Source organism: Erpetoichthys calabaricus, chromosome 4, assembly GCF_900747795.2.
Source record: "Erpetoichthys calabaricus chromosome 4, fErpCal1.3, whole genome shotgun sequence".
NCBI lineage: Eukaryota > Metazoa > Chordata > Cladistia > Polypteriformes > Polypteridae > Erpetoichthys > Erpetoichthys calabaricus.
In genome coordinates this window covers 308,471,138-308,488,388 of record NC_041397.2, presented here as the reverse complement: position 1 = coordinate 308,488,388, position 17,251 = coordinate 308,471,138, and the positions used below count along the sequence as shown (strand labels likewise).

At 39.5% G+C, this 17,251-nt stretch overlaps 2 protein-coding genes across 2 annotated transcripts in view; both read left to right on the top strand.

Annotated features, from left to right (window-relative positions):
- Positions 1–17,251, top strand: part of LOC127527364 (olfactory receptor 24-like) — a 263,056-nt gene that overhangs the window by 46,877 nt on the left and 198,928 nt on the right. The window lies entirely within an intron of this gene.
- Positions 4,661–11,749, top strand: LOC114641348 (olfactory receptor 24-like). The gene is made up of 3 exons (XM_028790411.2): positions 4,661–4,843; positions 9,942–10,021; positions 10,123–11,749. The coding sequence occupies exon 3, from the start codon at positions 10,142–10,144 to the stop codon at positions 11,063–11,065; it is 924 nt and encodes a 307-aa protein (XP_028646244.1). The 5' UTR covers positions 4,661–4,843; positions 9,942–10,021; positions 10,123–10,141; the 3' UTR covers positions 11,066–11,749.

Below are 17,251 nucleotides of genomic sequence, written 5' to 3'. Positions count from 1 at the left end.
TGTGCAAGGAACCAAATCAGAATGGGCTGATGTTAAGAGTGGTGCCAGGCAGGGGGCAGTGTGGGGGCCGCTGCTATTTTTAATATATAAATGATTTAGATAGGAATATAAATAACAAGCTGGTTAAGTTTGCAGATGATACCAAGATAGTTGGATTAGCAGATAATTTGGAATCCGTTATATCATTACAGAAGGACTTGGATAGCATACAGACTTGGGCAGATTTGTGGCAGGTGAAATTTAATGTCAGTAAATGTAAAGTATTACACATAGGAAGTAAAAATGTGAGGTTTGAATACACAATGGGAGGTCAGAAAATCGAGAGTACACCTTATGAGAAGGATTTAGGAGTCATAGTGGACTCTAAGCTATCGACTTCCCGACCGTGTTCAGAAGCCATTAAGAAGGCTAACAGAATGTCAGGTTATATAGCACGATGTGTGGAGTACAAGTCAGAGGAGGTTCTGCTCAAGCTTTATAACACACTGGTGAGGCCCTGGAGTCCTGTGTGCAGTTTTGATCTCCAGGCTACAAAAAGGACATAGCAGTACTAGAAAATGTGCAGAGGAGAGAGACTAGGCTGATTCAGGGCTACAGGGGTTGAATTATGAGGAAAGATTAAAAGAGCTGAGCCTTTACAGTTTTAAGCATAAAAAGATTAAGAGGAGACCTGACTGAAGTGTTTAAAATGATGAAGGGAATTAGTACAGTGCATCAAGACTGTTATTTTAAAATGAGTTCATCAAGAACACGGGGACACAGTTGGAAACTTGTTAAGGGTAAATTTTGCACAAACATTAGGAGGTTTTTCTTTACACAAAGAACAATAGACACTTGGAATAAGCGACCAAGCAGTGTGGTAGACAGTAAGACTTTATGGACTTTCAAAAGTCGACTTGATGTTTTTTTGGAAGAAATAAGTGGATAGGACTGGCGAGCTTTGTTGGGCTGAATGGCCTGTTCTCGTCTAGATTGTTCTGATGTTCTAATGTTAAAACACAAGGACTGGGATGTCAAAAAATGACAGCAGGTACTCTGATGAGTCAATTTTGAAAATTTCAGCTCTAACAGAAGGAACTTATTCTGTCAAAGGGCTGGAGAATAGTACAAGTATGAATGTCTGCAGGTGTGAGTGAAGCACAGTTGAAGTGTCCACACAGAAACATTTCCTGAGGCAAATACTCAGGAGATCCAATTTTTCCTTCTCCTGGTTGAAATAATCTGTCTCAATATTTCAGAAATCATTACATTTATGTTGATGAGCTGAACATAGTTCCCACCTCCACTACAAGGCTCGGTTCACAGATATAACACTTAGCATTTTGATTACTTTTTCCGACTACTAAAGCACATCAGCCCTGATGTGTGGCCAGCGACGAGCCTCGGATGTGGACCCTGATCTTAGATTCACTCACGGAGCCAGGGGATAGGGCGGCATACAGTTTGCTTCTCACTCTAGGTGGCCAGAGTCAGGTAAAGCCAGGCAGCATGAATGAGTGGACAAAGGGACAAAGCAGCTGGGAATGCATGGCACCATGGATAACCATAGCACTATGGCAGAAGCAGCCATTGAACAATCCAAACAGTCCTTTTCAGGGCCACTCACCAGAATTTGGTGGAAAGTGGCTAATATGATTCCTCTGTCTCTCGCAACTCCTGTGTCATTACAATACCTTTAACCTGATGATATCATTCTCCACGAATATCCTGTTGACTTTACCTAGCAACATATTGTTAACCAAACCAAAGAAAATTAAAAAATGACGATGCATAAATTGCAGACCAAATGGTGTCATGAAAGAATGTTTTTCATTTTTAATGTTGTTAAAAATGTCACTATGTAAAATTGTTAATGTAGCTGTAATAAAGTACCAGCAGATTTTAATTTTGTAACCAGTTTTTTATTGAAATTGAAATTTATAAAAAGATATCAATTATTAAAGGCTGTAAAAGACGTAACAAAATCATCAAAACAAGAGAGCAACAATATGCACAAAATTATAATCCACCAGCTCCGTCCCTGCTGCATTCCCACCCACATTTGAAAAAAAAAATGAAGCAAAATAAAATAAAAGGTAATGTAAGACTGTGGTATTAGCGCTATATAGTGCCCGACCCGGCACAGACTCACACAGAGGCACATATAAAAGGAACACAAATCCTTTATTTTTCTTCTTTAGCTGGAGGGCACGTCTTCCCCGTGAACCCTCCAGCCACAACACAGTCCCAAAGCATTTAAGTCACAGACCACACTCTTCCTCTGGCACCACTACTCCTTCCAGGCAACCTCGTCCTCTTCCTCCCGATTCCGGCCCTGAGTGGTGGTTGCTGGTTCCTTTTATGGCCCTTCCGGAAGTGCTCCCGGTGCTTGCTCACCTGTTTCCAATTGCAGTTCCAGATGGGGCTGAAGATTAGAACAGCTGGGCTCAGCAATCCATGCCGTGCCCCCTGGCAGCCACCCCAGATCCCCACAGGGTTGTGGAGAACTCCATCTCCCATGGAACCCTACGGGAAACTGAGGCACCATTGTCAACCAGGGAGGCTGCCACCAAGCGTCCCAGGGGAGGTACTGAGGAGCCCATGGCTGCTCCCCCAGAACATAAGCAGAAGGGACATCCCGGCTGGGCAGGGGACCCAGCGGCCCGCCACAAAGACATACTGTGTGACCCTTCTGAAGCACCCCCTCTACTGAAGGACAAACTAGAAAAGCAAAGTTTCTTATATTGAACGGAGAAAATACTGCAGCTATTATAGTTTTTGACCAATGAAGCAATTATATTCCCAATTTTAGATAGAACAACCATTAATTTGTACTGCAGACCGCTCCAGCATAATTAATTTAAAAAAGGATGACCACCAAGCAATGAAAGTGGTACTAGCCAAGTTCTTCCACTTAGAGAATAGTGATGAGTGAACCCTGCTGAAATTGCATCTTCTTGAGTTCAGCAAAATCACAAAAATGTGCATGAATTTCATCTAACACAGAGAAATGTGTTCAAGTCAATGAGGGAAGAAAAACTGAGCGAGTGCTGAGTGAATTATATTGGTGGAGTGGTCTTTTAAGTTTTCCTGAGGGCTAGGGAAGCATCTGTCAACTATACTGGACCAATTTTTGTGGTCAAAATTTTAACTATAACTTTGAGGCGTCAGTGCTATGCTTCCCTGACATAATACTATACTCCAAGTCCACAAATATCAGAGTTCTTTATCTCTTTCGGAGCTCCTATCACTATGACTAACTAACACCCACAGAGCCTGTGATGCAAGGGATCAGTGTTAAATACTGAAGGGGTTTTCCCTGTCACTAACTGATCTTTGCTACATAATGTGGTACATAACACTGTACATAATTCACGTATGCATGTAGCAGATTATGCAATGCCCTAAAGTGAGGTAGAGTACGCTTATCATACGCATGTGTGAAAGTTCTTCACATAAACAACGCAAACTGGGCAGGTAGTGCAGATCAGGTACTGACGATGTCCCCTGCCAAGATGGCTGCTACAGCTCCGTGATGTCACACTAGCCTTGCAACATAGCATGGGGCGCTGGGACAAAAAGTTTGTCTCAGACAGCTGCACAGTTAATTTTCAAGGAAAAAAAACAGTGAAAGGTTTACTAGCGAACCCAGCAAATTTGCAGCGAAACACCTTGGCTAATTTCGTTAATGACACACGGCTAGAGATTATCAATTGAACATAAAAAAATAGCTTTGTGATGAAAAATGGAAATGTAAAAGGTAGAGAAATCTAAAAGTAATAATAACTGAGCACGGCTGGAAAGGTTACACTCAGAATAGCAGCAGCTTAAAAAGCAACAGATGACCAGAGAGCAAACACAGGAGAAGAATTCCAGAATGTGTGTAGAAAAGTTCCCAAAGTGCTTACAGGGTGGGTCAAACTATAAGTGTAGGGAAGAACTCCACCTAGGAATAAAATAAGTACCCCTCGAAACAAGCAAGAGCTGAAGATGGCTGCATTAGAGGCATTGCAGAGCATCACCAAAGAAGACCCTCAGCACCTGCTGATGTGTACGAATTGCAGACTTCAAGCAGTCATCGCATGTGAAGGATATGCGGCAAAGTCCTAAATATGACAATGGCTTTAATAGACCTGTCATTGCCATGTCCCAAACAGTATGGTACCCTGAAATGAGGGAGTCATGTAGAAAAAGTGTTGTATGCCCTAAATGTATGCAAATCATCTTAAATGAAAGTCTGCAATGTGTACTTTAATCACAATATCTTAATTGTTTGATTTGAAGTTTTGAACCGTGGAGCACAGGATTAAATCAAGGAAAAAATGGGTTTCTATATGCTGATAATTTAACAAATATTCAATTCTAAAATTTTTTCAATTCTTTTAGGTCACGTCTGTTTACTGCCCATCTAATCTAGAAATTAAAAAACTGTGACAGGCAGCAGTGCACAAAGGAAAATAAAGCTGAAGGGTGCCTGTGTGCCATTACGCAGGTGACAGGAGACCTCCGTTTGAATATGCAATGGAGCCTCAAAGGAGAGCAGGACGTAAATAAAAGAGGACGAGACAGAAATCACACACCGGGACTTCATGTTTTCCCAATGAGAGCTGATGTTGTGCCTACTCTATAAATTTGGAGGAACTTTCGATTTAAATTAGTTTTGAAAAGTTTGCTTATAAATTATTCCTTAGTGTTACCTAGACTGCAGAAGATAAAAAGTAGGAAATCTGTTATATAGATCTGATTAAATAATGCGATTGATTGATTGTCATATAACATTATAACTGTTCAAAGACTAAGATGAAATATCACTAGAGCATGAAGAGCAAAGGAATTCTGTGCATCAGGGAAGACATACCTGAAGGTAACAGGTTTGATTTATTTATTTAGAGGACAATTGAGACATGGTGTCAATGTAAAAATTAGCCGAGTAATGCAATGTTTGTTGCATTGTTTTATTTAATTTTTTACTATTAATTTATGTTCTTCTGGGTTGGTTTAGAAATTTAGCAACAAAAAAGGAATAAATGAAACTGTAAAATGGAGCAGTAAAGTCACAAGGTCCTCACAGTCAAACCTGATAGACATCTTCTATATAAACATCTACACGTGGAAGTCTGTCTGTCCGGCCCAGAAGTGTGAGGCTACAGCATGAAGTTCAAAGAAAGTGACTCTGATGCCAAAGTGAAAACGCAGAGAAAGAGAAACTTGCTTAGCCACTGATAGACAAGCGAGGTGAGCACATCAGGAAAATGAAACCTCTGAGGAGAGGGAAACTTGTTTAGCCACTAATGCACAACCGATGCGATTGATTGATTGATTGATTGATTGAAGTGCCAGAATCCATGGTTTACATGAGCCCAGGCTTTTAAACAGCACGGGCTTACACAGCTAGTATTTAATAATCAGATATTATTAATGTGAGCTACCTCAGTATATAAGTCATCCATTACTTCAGTTATACTTATATCGTACGGCTATCTTGTAATACAACACCATCAGTATAAACTCTAATTGCTTCCCTTTAACTGAACTTTTAATAAGAACCACAAGTATTGTTTATGTTGGATAATCAGTCCTTCAGTGTTTCAGCATTTTGATAAAATGCTTTTTTATATTTCTGTGCTTATTATTTTTTCATATGGCAAAAACATAGTAAGTACTGCATAATAATGAAATGTTATCACTCAACCTTCTCCCATGACAAAGAGATGTCCAACTGAAATGCTTCATCATATAAAATAAAAAGTGTGTGTGTGTGTGTGTCTGTCCGGCCCGGAAGTGCAAGGCTACAGCATGAAGCTCAAAGAAAGCAACTCTGTTACCTAAGTGAAACTGCCACCACTAATACACAAGCGAGGCGAGCACATCGGCAAAACAAAACCGACGAGGAGAGAGAAACTTGCTTAGCCACTGACAGACAATGGAGGCGAGCACTTCGGCAAAACGAAACCGACGAGGAGCTGCTAATACACAACTGATGCGATTGATTGATTGAAGTGCCAGAATCCATGGTTTCTAGGAGCCTGGGCTTTTTACAGCACGGGCTTACACAGCTAGTATTTAATAATCAGATATTAACTACAGCAGAGTGCATTCTCTCTGACAGAACTCGCCACACCACTCAGAATTCAGGTGTAGCCATCAGGCCACTGGTTCAAGGGTCTGAACAGAAAAGGTGACCTGTTCAAATAATGCTGCATCCCAACTGCTAATAGTCTTTTAAATAAGTTTTACTTTTATAAATAACTCATTATTAATGATTAAAATTGTATATGTAATATTTATGAGTCGATGAAGTGCCATAAGTATTATGTTGACTGCAAATTGTATTATTATTTGTACAAAGTTTCTGTTTGATGGCTGAATTCTTTGCTGTTGTGGTTTTAAAGTGATATCTAAGTCTTTGTAAAAACTTGATGACAAATCAAATTTCACTCTTGGGGTAAAAAACTTGAAAGTAAACTGATAGGTGAGAGAGTACTTTAGTGGGATTTAAACAATATCTAGAATATCGGGGAGTGTCAAGGCAGTGCTGTGGTGATCTCAAGGGCAGGACTGAGGTTTGATTACCAAAGTGTTAAGGCGTGTACACTTTCTCCAGTTCTGAATGGGAGCTACTTGAGTATATAAGTCGTCCATTACTTCAGTTATACTAATGTCGTACGGCTGTCTTGTAATACAGCACCATCAGTGTAAACTCTAACTTCTTCTCTTTAAATGAACTTTTAATAAGAACCACAAGTATTGTTTATGTTGGACAATCAATCCTTCAGTGTTTCAATATTTTGTTAAAATGCTTTTTTACATTTCTGTGCTTATCATTTTTCATATGGCAGAAACATAGTAAGTACTGCATAATAATGAAATGTTATCATTCAACCTTCTCCCATGACAAAGAGATGTCCAAGTAAAATGTTTCTTCATATAAAATAAAATGTCTATGCGTGGAAGTGTTTGTGTGTGTGTCTGTCCGGCCTGGAAGTGTGCGGCTGCAATATGAATCTCAAAGAAAGCGACTCTGTCGCCAAAGTGAAACTGCCACCACTAATACACAAGCGAGGCGAGCACATCGCCAAATCGAAACATCAGAGGAGAGAAAATCTCATTTAGCCGCTAATACACAAGTGAAGTGAGCACGTCGGCAAAACAAAACCTCTGAGGAGAGAGAAACTTGCTTAGCCACTGATAGACAAGAAAGGCGAGCACGTCGGCAAAACAAAACCGAAGAAGAGCCGCTAATACACAACCGATGCGACTGATTGATTGATGTTGTAGAATCCATGGTTTCTTGGAGCCCAGGCTTTTTATATCTCAGGCTTACACAGCCAGCATAAAATAAAATTGCAAGTACAAAAGGTTCTGCACAAAATCAACACCAGCGCAGCCCCATGTGCTTACTTCAGACTTACATTCATGACTTTGTGCTCATCACGTTGAGTACAGCAGTTCTGTTTGCCTTACTTTACCTGAAGCCATCTTGTCAGGGATCCATTGTACAGTATATTGCCGCTGCACTCATGACTGGAAATGCCAATATTAGACATGTTGTCTAATATTGAACTGAACTTGTAAACTGCATTAGCATTAACTTTGGTTTGTACAGAAAGCACTGAGAGGTCAAGCAAAATGACCCCTTTTTATTGGCTAACTAAATAGATTACAATATGCAAGCTTTCGAGGCAACTCAGGCCCCTTCTGCAGACAAGATGTAATACAGAGACTGGAATTCCCTGTCCAACAAAGTCTTATCAATAGATCTTGACGAGACATTGTTCTCCTCTCATGCTAAATGAATCTTAACCTGTAGAGGTCTATTCATTTTTTACATTTAAGACTTCTCACCTTAAAGGTTTTCCCATGCTGTATCTGTCCTGGTGTCTATATAAACACAGGGCATTTCAGTTTCTGTATTACATCTTGCCAGAAGAAAGGGCCTGAGTTGCCTCGAAAGCTTGCATACTGTAATCTTTTTAGTTAGCCAATAAAAGGTGTCATTTTACATGACTTCAAATCAAATCAAATAGCCTTTTATTGTCAATTCCCTATATGTACAGAACATACAGAAGAATCGAAATACTGTTTTTCTCTCATCGTCATAGCAATAAAATATAAAATATAGAGAAAAAAAGTATATAAGTATAACATATAAGATAAATAAAATTAGAACTTGTAAGGTAAACCTAAGTACAATGTGTAATAATCAGTAGTGCAAAAGCCACTTACAGTAAAAAGTGAGAAGGTGCATTATAGAGAAGCTTATGAGATGTACAAACAGACAGACAGTTAGCAGCAGATGTAATATTGAGTCTTTATATAATACCTGCTGAGGTAGGGTACTTGGTAGATAATGACTCTTGTTACGGTCCAGGGGCAGTGGGCAAGGGGGGAAGATAGTGGACAGAGTTCAGCATCCTGACAGCTTGGTGGATGAAGCTGTTTGACAGCCTGGTGGAGCGGGCTCGGAGGCTCCGGTACCTTTTCCTTGAGGGGAGGGGCCTAAAAAGGGAGTGAAAGGGGTGGGAGGAGTCACCAGCAATGCTGATGGCTCTACAGGTGAGGCAGGTGTGGAAAATGTCCTTGAGGGAAGGGCAGTGGGGCACCAATGATCTTACTGGCTGCATCCACTATACGTTGCAGGGACTTCCTACAGGTGGCAGTGCAGCCTCCATCCCACACAGGGATGCAGTTAGTGAGGATGCTCTCGATTGTGCCCCGGTAGAAAAAGCACACGATGGAGGGTGGAACTTGTGTTCTCTTCAGTTTGCTTTTCACTACATTCATAATGGCTAACATGGTACAACACCCTAGTGCTACAGACGTAAAGCACTAAAGCACTTTGCACCACCCTTGCTGATTGTATGTGTCCTAATATTCGTGGCTCATCCTTGGTTGTGTTATTGATGGGTCTGGTTTTCATGTACAGCCAAAGGGCATGGTGCCTGAGAAAAGACAATCTCCTATTAGTGAAGGTGCTTCTCCATCTTTCTATCCTGTTAACATGTGCATAATATCTAAACCTTATAACTATTTCTCTAATTTTTATGCTGTGCTCTTTATGGGGTATCTTTGTCTCACGTTTAAGAGGAGATGCCAGAACTATGATAACACATTAAGTTAATTTTCTGAGCAGAGTTAATAAATTAGCAAAGGCACTCACAAATCATACTTCACTTTGTCAGTTTGAGGTTCAAGCATGGCTGGAGACAAGCTGTTCACAAGTAAACCAAACATACTTGCTATACTTAAAAATGCAGTACAGTTTATTCACAGTATAGTTATTATTGGGTGGATATCTTTATATATAATACGCTACTGTGGCTGTCTGTTTGTCTGTCCAGGATTTTAAATCACCTGTAGCTCATAAACCGTTTGACCTATTGACCTGAAATTTGGTACACATATACTATGTGACATCTACTATCCGCTTTCAGGGTGATGATTCACCTCCAAGGTTATCCTTTCCAGGCAGGAGGAGGAGGAATCAGAGCAAGGGAACTGAAAAGCTGCCCTGGACACCAGCTAGACAGAGTTGGTTGTGCCTTTTTCAAATAGAAGATTTAGAGCTTACAGGGCTTCAGATGGCTCAGGAATGTAGGACCACTCGGAGAGACTGGAGCGAGTTTCAGACTAGTGCACCTGAAGAATGGAATTGGTTTTAGGGCTTGGGTGGATATAATTCCAGGGTGAGGTTTAATATACATTCTTTTTGATATTAAAGTATGGAGAATAATTTAGGACACAAGCTCACCTGTGGTAGAGTTGTATAAGTAAGTGGGAGATAAAGAGAGAGAAGGCATGGTGGTACATGGCAGGTGAGCAAGTAGGAAAGCCACAGCACCAGACAGAAAGGCAGACATGATTTATGAGGAAGGCAGCCTGCGTTTGCTCTATTCTGTTTCATTTGTATATGTCCTTGTGTCTCTGTTCAATAAACAGACCTTTTCATTTGTCCTCTTTAGTATTGTGAGTGCTGACGGGAGCTACAAGGGTGCTCTGTCTTGTCTACGAGACACAAATCTCCTGAAATTCCATTGATCAGGTACTGCCTACTACTGTACAGTGTAAGTTTATTTAGGGTTGCTAAGATCTATTCTACAGATAGCCTCCATAAACTCAAGTGTCTGTCTGTGTTTCTTTTAGGGCAAGAGACACTCCAAGCATGAACCAAACCTCAACATCCGTGTCCGAGTTTGTCCTGCTTTGTACAGTGGACTCCCAGAAGAAAAGCTATGCAGTTGCTATCCTCATTATGGTCTACTTGGTGACTCTGCTTGGAAATTTCCTGGTAATTCTGGTCATAGCCATGAATTCTCAGTTGCAGAAGCCCATGTTTGTTGGCATTGCGGCATTAGCGGTAATTGACCTAATTGGCAGCACAAATATCATTCCCCAGCTAATCACCATTCTTTCAGGCTGGGCGGCTATTCCCTATGGAGCTTGTTTGCTTCAGATGTTTTTAGTGTTATACTTAGGGGGGGCACAATCCTATCTCTTGGCTTTCATGGCTTGTGACCGCTATGTAGCAGTTGTCCATCCTCTACGGTATTCTACAATTATTACAAAAAGAACCATCTTGGTTGCTGGCCTGTTCTTAAATATTGTTCCAGCTGCTTTTGTTTTAACAGATTTAATTTTTATCACTGAGCTTTCATTTTGTGGCACTAATACTATAAACTATTGTTTTTGTGAGTATATATCACTAGTTAAAATAGCCTGCAATGAAAATCCTAAGTACTTTGTCATTTTGTCAGCCGCTTCCTTTGTGTTTGGTATTTGTCCATTTGCATTTATTTTACTTTCCTATGCAATGATTGCTTATGCTGCTCTGAAGATCCCATCTACTGATGGAAAAAGGAAGACATTTAATACGGTAACCACCCACCTGCTGGTGGTGGGACTATCCAATATTCCACTTTTAATCTCCACTATGTTAACTGGAATCGGAGTGAAGCTGTCCATCGAAGAGAACAACGCCATGATCATTGTAGCAATTATCGTGCCGCCAATGTTCAACCCCATAATATACAGCTTCAGAAACAAGGAGATACGAAGCAGCATCAAGAAACTTTTTAAAAGAACATAAAATATGCCACACATTCGGTAGACTTCAGATTTATTTGATGTTTAATGCTCAGTGAGATGATAATGCTGTGTTTTACTGGTATATTTATCACTAATGTCAATAGAATACATGGAACAAAGCGACAGCAAACAAGTGTCATTGAATATTTTGTAATTTCTTGGAATATGTTTTTACTTGTTTAATGTTCCTATGACATAAATACAGTATAATAAAATGGTTGAATCTGAAGCTCGCCTGTAGATAAACTGAAGACATCGTATTATCTATCTCAAGAGCAAGGCCTCATCCTGACCAGAACAAGAAACAGACCAACATTGGAGACCCCCGACTAAAGTATTATGTGCTCTTCTGCTAGCATTCTTCTGTTTTATTTTTTTGAGAGAGTTTAAAATAGAATTAGAAAGCAAGCTGAATTAATCTTTCTGTTCGTGCTATATTTTCTTTGTATTAATATGGTAAATGAGATTTACTACTTTGATGAACAGTAGGGCTGCAATTCATACAAATCAGGAGTGGTCTCCCCTAGACCATATATTCTCGTATACTCAGATATGGGGATGGATATTTGAGGAGTAAACCGCAAGACAATGATTATGTTTTTCTATTATGTACATTAAAGAACCATCAATGACAAATCAAGTCAAATTAATAATATATTGAACAATTCTTATAAAAGTAAAGTTGAATAAATTGGACTCTGCAGCTACATGAATAAAAGGTAAAGTACCACTCCCGGTTAATGGAAATAGCCCAAAAAATTGATATAAATCTATGTTTTGTACCTAATACTTGTATACAAAATTTGGTTGACCTAAGTGAATGCATACATAAGTTGTCATGTTTACATACACACACACACACAGACACAAAGACACAATTCCAAAAATTTAATTTTTGGACTCAAGGAGGTCTAAAACGTCAAGATTCATCAAAAGCTTGAAATGGAAGTTTTGGAGGATTCCAATACTTTCCCTATACTTTGTATACGAGAAAAGTCAGGGAGGTCTAAAATGTTGAGATTCATCAAAATCTCGACATCGAATCTTTGGACGATTCCAATACTTTCCCCATACTTTGTATACGAGAAAGTCAGGGAGGTTTAAAACGTTGAGATTCATCAAAATCTCGACATTGAATACAATACAATACAATACAATACAGTTTATTTTTGTATAGCCCAAAATCACACAGGAAGTGCCGCAATGGGCTTTAACAGGCCCGGCCTCTTGACAGCCCCCCCAGCCTTGACTCTCTAAGAAGACAAGGAAAAACTCCCAAAAAAACCTAGTAGGGAAAAATGGAAGAAACCTTGGGAAAGGCAGTTCAAAGAGAGACCCCTTTCCAGGTAGATTGGGCGTGCAGTGGGTTTCAAAAGAAGGGGGTCAATACAATACAATACAGTACAGTACAGTACACAGAACAATTTCTCAATATAGTAAGAAATAAAAAAAAATATATAAATTTTAGAAGTACAGAGTAGAATTTAACAGTAGATGATATATCCCATAATAAGATTTGTATTTGTATAGAGTCCTGGAGACCTCATCCTTCAAGCTGCCTCCCCCATTTGGCCATTCCACAGCTGAAACAGTGCTGGTCCAGCCAATCCGATGAAAGGACCCCTCTCTCCCACGATTCCTGCGATCCTCCATCTGGGATGACTTTTCCTTAGGCAGGCAAAACAACTTGGCAGGTGGGCCATGGCACCAAGTGCCACATTTGAGTACCGAGAAGAAAAACAGAATAAGTGAGGGTTAGTATACAATTATAACTGTCATGTTACTTATGTTTAAGTGCTAATGACTAACAACAGAGATGCAGTCTGTACAGTTAATCAGCAGCTCTAGTCAGGGTGTGCTAAACTGAAGTAGTGAGTCTTCAGGCGGGATTTAAAAGCTGAGACTGAAGGGGCATCTCTTATAGTAGCAGGCAGACCATTCCACAGTTTAGGGGCCCTGTAACTAAAAGCTCGACCCCCCACTGTTATTTTATTAATCCTTGGAATCATAAGCAGACCGGCATCTTGAGATCTTAATGTGCGCTCTGGTTTGTAAGTCATGATAAGTTCAGACAAGTAAGCCGGACCTTGGCCATTTAATGATTTATATGTTAAAAGAAGGATTTTGAAATCTGCCCTAAACTTAACCGGGAGCCAGTGTAAGGATTTAAGAACTGGAGTTATGTGTTTGTATTTTCTTGTTCTTGTAATAATTCTCGCAGCCGCATTTTGGATTAACTGGAGGCTGTATAAAGAACAGTTTGAACATCCAATGAACACCGTATTGCAGTAGTCAATCCTACTAGAGATAAATGCATGAATTAGTTTCTCAGAATCCTGTTTATTTAAAAAGCGCCTTAATTTCCTAACATTTTTAAGATGGAAGAAACATGTTTTGGACAACTTTGTAATATGCGCGTTAAATGACATGCTAGAGTCAAAGATAACTCCAAGATTGCGGGCTGATTCAGTAAAATTGACTGGGATTCCCATTGAGTTAACACTAGAATTACCAGAGCCTACGAAAAAACTCGTATATCCGGCCCACCTTAAATCGCTTCTTAAAACCTTTCTCACCTCTCCGCCAGCGTCTTTTGTCATCTAAATGTACTGATAAAGACAAGCTGCCAGCAGCCGGCTATTCCATCCCCCCAACGACTTAGAACGTAAACAGGCTTTTCCCTGCTCTTGCCTTGATTGATTACCTGGGAGTGAAGTGGAGTTTTAGAGTAGAAATAATAAGATTGTTATTTGAAACACACGCATTTCATATGTGTTGCATTTCTACAGTAATCTGTGTAAACACATTGTTAAAACAGAAACGTGTTATATATTCTAGTAGCAATTGACAAAATGTAGGCATAAACTATATAATGTATGAAGCCTGAAGTCCAAATATCAAAGAAACACTTTCACAAAAGGTACAAAAAAAAGCCACCGCCAAAAAAACCTGCCTTAGTGTGAGACATTGACATGACTTAACTATCACTGCTTCCGTGGCGCAACAGTATCAGTCACTGACTGGGAATCAGAAGGTCATGAGTTCGATCCTGCACAACTCCCATTTGAGAAGTGTTCTTATTTTCACTATTTTAGAATAAAAAGATACATTTGATTTCAGTCTGTAACAGCTGGTGTAATTTATGATATTTGTAAAGGTTAGCTTTATTTTTTTTAAATTCACTTTTCATTGTCTCAGTCGCGTTCAGGATCCATCCCTACCGCCCCCCCACCTGACACTGCTGTTTTTACATAAAGACGCGCTGATTTAGTGTGCGCAAGAACATGCAGGTGGCCAGTTGCTGAGTGCTACAACGCACATTTTAAAAAAAGAAAGAGACAAATATATGTGACGTTTTGAAGAAATCATTTTATGACGCGAATAGTACCAATCAGAAAACATCGTCGAAGTAATGCAATATTATTTGAAAACGAACAGCGTCAGGTTGGGTGTGAAGTTATACTGGCGCTGTTTGAGTCAGGTCAGAAGCTGAATAAGCTGAAAAAGCTCCTGTTCTGACTCTAAGTAAAAAAGCATGAATTAATCAACAGAAATAACCGCGATTGACATTTTAAAGTTAACGATTTACAGTGCATACCAATTTATAAATTCAATGTCCGTTTGAGGAAAAAAAAAAACACTTTCTTCAAAGCTGGGAATCGAACTCGCGTCTCTATGGCACAGTTAGGCAGTGGTGCTCCAAGTCAGCAAACCGTCCTTATAACTTATTTTTTTTCAAGATCCATAACACACAGACAGACAGAGCACTGCGTAATACAGAGACAGACAGGCAGAGATATACAAACAAACAGGGAAGGCACGTGTACTGAAAGAAAAAGCACTGAATGAGCTCACCCGCTCTAACATCACCCCTCCCCCCGATCTGACTCTCTAAGTAACAGCGCAAGTACAGACACAAATCAAGTGTATGTGTGTACTGTATAATATTAACAAAAGAGCGGCTTACTACTGAAAACGGCAAATATAGGAGTGAGTGGGGATCGAACCAGTACTCTTGATCACACTTGGTGATATCGATCGCGGTTATTTCTGTTGATTAATTCATGCTTTTTTACTTAGAGTCAGAACAGGAGCTTTTTCAGCTTATTCAGCTTCTGACCTGACTCAAACAGCGCCAGTATAACTTCACACCCAACCTGACGCTGTTCGTTTTCAAATAATATTGCATTACTTCGACGATGTTTTCTGATTGGTACTATTCGCGTCATAAAATGATTTCTTCAAAACGTCACATATATTTGTCTCTTTCTTTTTTTAAAATATGCGTTGTAGCACTCAGCAACTGGCCACCTGCATGTTCTTGCGCACACTAAATCAGCGCGTCTTTATGTAAAAACAGCAGTGTCAGGTGGGGGGCGGTAGGGATGGATCCTGAACGCGACTGAGACAATGAAAAGTGAATTTAAAAAAAATAAAGCTAACCTTTACAAATATCATAAATTACACCAGCTGTTACAGACTGAAATCAAATGTATCTTTTTATTCTAAAATAGTGAAAATAAGAACACTTCTCAAATGGGAGTTGTGCAGGATCGAACTCATGACCTTCTGATTCCCAGTCAGTGACTGATACTGTTGCGCCACGGAAGCAGTGATAGTAAAATTATGTCAATGTCTCCCACTAAGGTGGGTTTTTTTGGTGGTGGCTTTTTTTTGTACCTTTTGTGAAAGTGTTTCTTTGATATTTGGACTTCAGGCTTCATACATTATATAGTTTATGCCTACATTTTGTCAATTGCTACTAGAATATATAACACGTTTCTGTTTTAACAATGTGTTTACACAGATTACTGTAGAAATGCAACACATATGAAATGCGTGTGTTTCAAATAACAATCTTATTATTTCTACTCTAAAACTCCACTTCACTCCCAGGTAATCAATCAAGGCAAGAGCTGGGCAAAGCCTGTTTATGTTCTAAGTCGTTGGGGGGATGGAATAGCCGGCTGCTACAGCTTGTCTTTATCAGTACATTTAGATGACAAAAGACGCTGGCGGAGAGGTGAGAAAGGTTTTAAGAAGCGATTTAAGGTGGGCCGGATATACGAGTTTTTTCGTAGGCTCTGGTAATTCTAGTGTTAAATGATGACAAAATATTATTGTGATCAGCATCATTCCCTCCAACAATTAACATCTCTGTTTTATCTGTATTTAAAGACAAGTAGTTCTTATTCATCCACTCCTTTAATTCACTAACACAACTAATTAAAGACAACATTGGAGAAACTTCATTTGATTTAAATGAAAGGTATAACTGGGTGTCATCTGCATACGAGTGAAAATTAACATTATGTTTCCTAATGAGAGATCCCAGTGGAAGCATGTACAGTGAAAACAGTAAAGGTCCCAGTACTGAGCCCTGCGGGACACCATATTGAACTTCTGTGTATAATGATGGAGTACTGTCAGCACATTTCTGTACATATTGGAATCGATTTGATAAGTAAGAACTAAACCAAGCGAGCACGGTGCCTGTAAGCCCAACATCATTTTCTAGCCTGTGCAGTAAAATAGAATGGTCGATGGTGTCAAATGCTGCACTTAAGTCCAACAACATAATTACATTTGAGTTTCCTTCATCAGAGGATATCAGAATGTCATTTACAACCCGTGTTAGTGCCGTTTCTGTACTATGACCAGTGCGAAAACCAGACTGGAATTTCTCAAATAAATTGTAATGCATAAGGTGTGTCTGAAGCTGACTGGCGACTACTTTTTCTAGTATTTTAGAGAGAAACGGTAAATTTGAAATAGGCCTATAATTATTTAGTATCTTTGCACAATTCCAATACTTTCTCTATACTTCCAATACGAGAAAGTCAGGGAGGTCTGAAATGTCGAGATTCATCAAAATCTTGACATCGAATCTTTGGATGATTACAGTAATTTCTCTATACTTCATATATGGGAAAGTCAGGAAGGTCTAAAATGTTGAGATTCATCAAAATCTTGAAATCGAATCTTTGGACGATTTCAATACTTTCCCTATACTTTGTATACGAGAAAGTAAAAATACACATCCAGAGAGCATACGTTGGAAACAATTAAAAATACTTAGGTAAACTCACTTTTAAAAACATATTTTTTTATGAGTTATCTCACAAAGTGGCCTTTCAAAAATGGCCAGAGAAGCAGGTCTGAATCTCACCAGCCTGTCCAGAAGAAG